Source organism: Otolemur garnettii, unplaced genomic scaffold (assembly GCF_000181295.1).
Source record: "Otolemur garnettii isolate 467f Iridium unplaced genomic scaffold, OtoGar3 scaffold00006, whole genome shotgun sequence".
NCBI lineage: Eukaryota > Metazoa > Chordata > Mammalia > Primates > Galagidae > Otolemur > Otolemur garnettii.
In genome coordinates, this window is record NW_003852401.1 from 46,146,954 (window position 1) to 46,152,268 (window position 5,315).

At 46.7% G+C, this 5,315-nt stretch overlaps 1 protein-coding gene across 1 annotated transcript in view; it reads left to right on the top strand.

The window, feature by feature from the left end:
• Nucleotides 1-5,315, top strand: part of FBP2 (fructose-bisphosphatase 2) — a 196,390-nt gene that overhangs the window by 184,871 nt on the left and 6,204 nt on the right. The window contains exon 6 of the mRNA XM_003783008.3: nt 3,249-3,389. Within this exon, the coding sequence (XP_003783056.1) occupies nt 3,249-3,389 (141 nt within the window). The remainder of the gene's footprint in view (nt 1-3,248; nt 3,390-5,315) is intronic.

Here is a 5,315-nt window from a genome sequence, read left to right on the forward strand (position 1 = left end):
AAACCTGCCAGCTAGGGTATATGTGGCTGGCGCCCTAGCCGCTGAGCTATAGGCGCCGAGCCATGTCCCTTTTATTTCCAAGGAGCAATGCTAAACACCTTTCCTGTCCTCCACTAGTAAGGTTCCTCTTGCTCTTATATTTGACATTTTGTATCTCCAACAAAGTCACAGATTAGACCTAGTAAAAGCTCTCTTACGTCAAACCATCCCAAACTGCTAGATAAAATACATCACCCATGCCCTTCAAGGCCCAGATGAGCTCACTGAAATGAACAAGAACAAACACCAGACAGACCAATGGGACACAAAAGAGAGTCTAGAATAAAGCCTCCTGTGTGGCCACCTGACTTATGACAAAGCTGGGATGCTGAGCTGAGACTCAGAAGACGAGAGCGTCTCTGAACAGGAGGGTCTCCCTGTCTGGGAGGAATTGGCAGAATAGGACTCTGGTTTCCTACAGAAAATGTGATCATCTTAATGGCTGAACAAAAATGATTCAGAAGCTTCAATGGAGAAAACTAAAGATTTCAAATTAAAAATCTAACTCTATGTTTGCCCTTCATTGTTTTGTGGCTTCTCAAGAAATCACACTTTAGGGCACATCCCAAACTCTAGCTCCTTAGAGTCCCCTGGAGGTGCTGGGAGACAGATCACTGGGCCCAGCCCCAGAGTTTCTGATCCTGTAGCCCGTGGAGGACCCACGACCCTGCACTTCAAACAAGAGCCGAGTGATCCTGACACTGAAGCTCCTGGTCCTCTTTGAGAATCACTACCCTAAGGCCAAGTGCTCAGGGTTGGGATGTGTTTGGAAATCAGGAAGCAAAGCTGATTTATTTAACACATGCTCTAATGGAAAAGGTTCTCATTTGCCAACAATAAAAGAAAAAACCTATTATAAAGAATGCAAGTTTGTGAAAGTAAAAAACCAGTATTACTTAGAATGTGCCATTTTTAAAGAAGGATAAAATTTCCTTTTAAAATAAAGCTCTTAGAATATTACCAGCAGAGGGCCATCTGGCCCATGGGCCCTGAGGTAGAGCTCGGAGAGGGCTGGCTCAGTCTGCAGGGGATGTGGGTCCAGGCCCTCTCTGGACCTTCATCACTTCTCTTTCAAATGAAAGTTATGGGGCCTCCTCATTGTTCCACAGAAACACAATGTGAAAGTCCTTTGAAAGATACAAAGTCTCATGTAAATCTTTTTTTTGACACAGAATCTCACTTTGTTGCCCTTGATAGAGTACCATGGCATCATAGCTCACAGCAATCTCCAACTGATGGGGTCAAGTGATTCTCTTGCCTCAGCCTTCAAGCAGCTGGGACTACAGATGCCCGCTACAACACCCAGCTATTTTTTGAGATGAGCTCTCACTTTGGCTCAGGCTGGTCTTGAACCCATGAGCTCTGGAGATCCACCTTCCTCTGCCTCCCAGAGTGCTGGGATTCCAGGTGTGAGCCAAAGCGCCGGGCCTAGTCCTATGTAAATTCAAATCTAAATTATTATTTTCTCTTCAGAAGTTATTATTGAGATGAGTTAATTAGCATAATCAGCATACCTCCTGTGTGTATAATATGTGGGTGGATATTATACTGCTCTATTTCCTATTTACACAATTACTTCTTGTCTTCATAATTGTACAAGTATGTCCTTTACCTCCATTGCTTTCTCATTCTCTCTGGAAGTTTCTTCTTGACAGGAAAGTTCTACATAGTATTTCTGGACCTGTCTTTTAGCCAAAGACTCATTGGTATAGAGAGAGAACAGAGAGTCTAATTAAATAACCAAGGGGAATGGGCTGGAAAACACAGCAGAGAGCGTTGAATGACTCAGAAGAGTGAAGCCAACAACTTGTAACCCCAGCAGCCCAGCACCACCATCTCGGGGCGGGGAGGGGGATGGGAAGCAATTTTGGAGCCTCAGATTGTCAGGTATGTTGGGCCTATGTGCCTCCGTCTGTGAGGCTGAGGCTGCCTGGATTTTTCAATTAGGAAATAGCTAGAGGGCCTCTGCCCACTCACCGTTCCCTCGGACCCCTCTCACATCGGCCATCCATGTGATGCTAATCCACAGAACCAGAGCCCGAGCATTTGTCCAGAATGGGCCCCTCCCTGTGGGATTTGTGTTGTGCCCCGAATCCCAGATGAGGAATGGAAGAACAATGCGTGTCCAGTGCGTGGCCCAGCTCACCCCCTGCCACGCCAGCCCACTTCAGCTACTCTGATGGGAGGCTGGAGTTTGGCTGTCCATAGTTCCAAATTCCTGAGATTTTATTCACTTGCCTTTTTAGAGAGCTGGGAGGTAAGGAGAAGGAAGCCTTCAGGGAAAGCAGGAACAATGGGTCACAAAGTCAAGTGGCACCTGCTGCTCTGTCCCACTATGGAGAGCATCTGCTGCTCCTTCTTCAGCTCCCCACCTTGTCTGTCCGAATTCCACTCACATCAGCACTGCTAGTGCCACATGGCAAAGGGAAAGTCGTCCTGGAGAAAGTGCTCTGAGGGCGGGGCCTGTGGCTCAGTGAGTAGGGCACTGGCCCCACATACCCAGGGTGGCAGGTTCAAACTGCTTCAGGGAATGTGTCCAGAGGAAGCATCAAAAAATACCCAGGCATTGTGGTGGGTACCCGTGGTCCCATCTACTTGAGAGGCTGAGGCAAGAGAATCACCTAAGCCCAAGAACTGAAGGTTGCTGTGAGCTATGACACCACGGCACTCTACCAAGGACAACAAAGTGACTCTGTCTCCATTTTAAAAAGAGAGAGAGAGAGAGAGAAAGTGATCTGAATTGTACACAGGGGTCCCCAGGAAGGCACAGCAGAGACAAGCCTTGAAGGGCAACACGTGGAACAGTAGGAGCTCTGGGCCACGCTGCCTGGGTGTGAGTCCAGCCCTGAGGCTTTCTGAGGCCAGCCGAGCTATCCAACCACTTGTTCCCTGTCTGTGCCATGGAGGTGATAATGCTGTCACCTCAGAGGGCTGCTGAGTATGTGGGATGAGGAACGGCTCAGAGCTTGGCGATCTGAGTTGTAATTAAATGGCTTGGGAGTGTGGCCTAGACTGATGAAGAAGGGCTGAGGTTGTAGCTCCCTGGAGGGTTTTTCTTGGCAAGATGCTTCCTCTGGACACATTCCCTGCAGCAGGAAATTCAGAGAACTGCACTCCCTTTGGTGGGTCAAGGAAGTCTGAAGCTGCAGCCCCTGGCAAAGGGTTCTCTGCAGAAACAACAATAACACAGCCCACTTCTCTCTCTGCAGACCACAGAGGATGAGCCTTCTGAAAAGGACGCCCTACAGCCTGGCCGCAATATTGTGGCTGCGGGTTATGCACTGTATGGCAGTGCAACCTTGGTGGCTCTTTCCACAGGGCAGGGAGTGGACCTCTTCATGCTTGACCCGGTAGGTACAGAACACAGAGGCATCTATGCTTTGGGGCCCCACAGTCCCCTGTGCTTTAATTCCAGTACACTGGGATAATTTCCTTGTCATTCCTTATACTTGTTGCGGGGGGTGTGTCAGAGAACCTAGTTTGGGTACCCAACACCATGGTCAGAAAAGATGATAGACCTCTGTCCAAATGACAGCATGTTGGGGGAGGGAGGTTCTAGAAAGCCTATTGCCTCAGTTTAGACCCATCCTTAAGGAGTTTATTTTTCGGCTCGGCGCCTGTGACTCAAGCGGCTAAGGCGCCAGCCACATACACCTGAGCTGGTGGGTTCGAATCCAGCCCAGGCTGCCAAACAACAATGATGGCTGCAACCAAAAAACTGCTGGGCTTTGTGGTGGGTGCCTGTGTCCCAGGTACTTGGGAGGTGGAGGCAGGAGAATCGCTTGAGCCCAGGAGTTGGAAGTTGCTGTGAGCTGTGATGCCATGGCACTCCACCCAGGGTGACAGCTTGAAGTTCTGTCTCAAAAAGAAAAAAAAAGAAAAAAGAAGTTTATTTTTCAAAAACAAATTCAACTTCTTTGATTTATGGGAACAAACACCATGATTTGTGAATCTCGCAATGCCACCACCATCCAGGCAGAAACATGGATTCTTTAGAGCAGCGTCACCTGATAGCAACTCTGTGAATTTCACCTTTAAATGCTGGATGCTTTGCCAAGTGTAGTTGGATCTTGTGAAAACTCAAACCGTGCTGACTGAGGCCATTTCAAAGCCTCTGTAGTTACATGCATGGAAGGTCAGTCCTCAATTTAATTCTGATTTACAAATGTTTATTACCATCTATTACACTATTGCACAAAGCACCACTGCCGGCAGTGGCGATACAGCCCTGATCACACAAACTTTCCAGCCTTCGTAGAGTTTGCTTGTTAATACATTCGTAAAATGAAGGGAGTTGGAAGATTTCAAAACAGAACAGTTACCTGACAGAATGGAGTTTGCAGTATGGACACCAGGAACTTTCAAATAGAAATCATTCTACATCTAAACCAAGACCCATTGCTGTGCCAGTTTGCCGATCTCCCAATTTGCCCTTATTCTCAAAGATATTCTATGGTTTATAAATATTACTATCAATAATAAAGTGGCCTCCCTACAATTGTTCTAGAACAACAGCTGTGGTTATATAGTTTTTTAGTTATATAATTTTTTATTTTTTTATTTTATTTTATTCATTTATTTTTATTTAAAAGACAGTCAATCACTCTTAATAGAGGGCCATAGTGTCACAGCTCACAGCAACCTCCAATTCCTGGGCCTAATCAATTCTCTTGCATCAGCCTCCCAAATAGCTGGGATTACAGGCACCTGCCACAACCCCTGGCTATTTTTTTTTTGTTGTTGTTGTTCTTGTTGCAGTTTGGCCAGGGCTGGGTTTGAACCCACCATCCTCGCCATATGGGGCTGGCGCCCTACCCATTGTGCTAAAGTTGCCACTCAGTTATATAGTTTTTAATAAGTGGTAGGAATGTAGATATATGTCCTAAGGGATTTTTAATTTATTGATGCATTTGAACATCACGGCAGCCCTGGAAGGCAGGTGCTACTGTTATTCCCATGTTCAGATGAGAAAAATGAGGGTAAGTAACTTGTCCAAGGTCAAACTGGTGACTTGGGTGTCAGGAGTCACCTCAGGCTATTTTGTGCTTAATCTGTTCCTGAAGTTAAAACACACTACGTGGAGTGCAAGCAAAATATTTCCAAGAACCTTCTGAGCAGTTCTAAAGACAGCAGAGAGGTGCCTTTGACTCAGGGACCCAAAACAAGGAGTCACAGGCACAGAGCCTCAGCTTCCTGCACTCAGCCATGACAAAGGGTCCAGTCTGGACATATGGGGACACCAGAGCTTCTCTGTGATCTTTTCTGATCTGTTTATT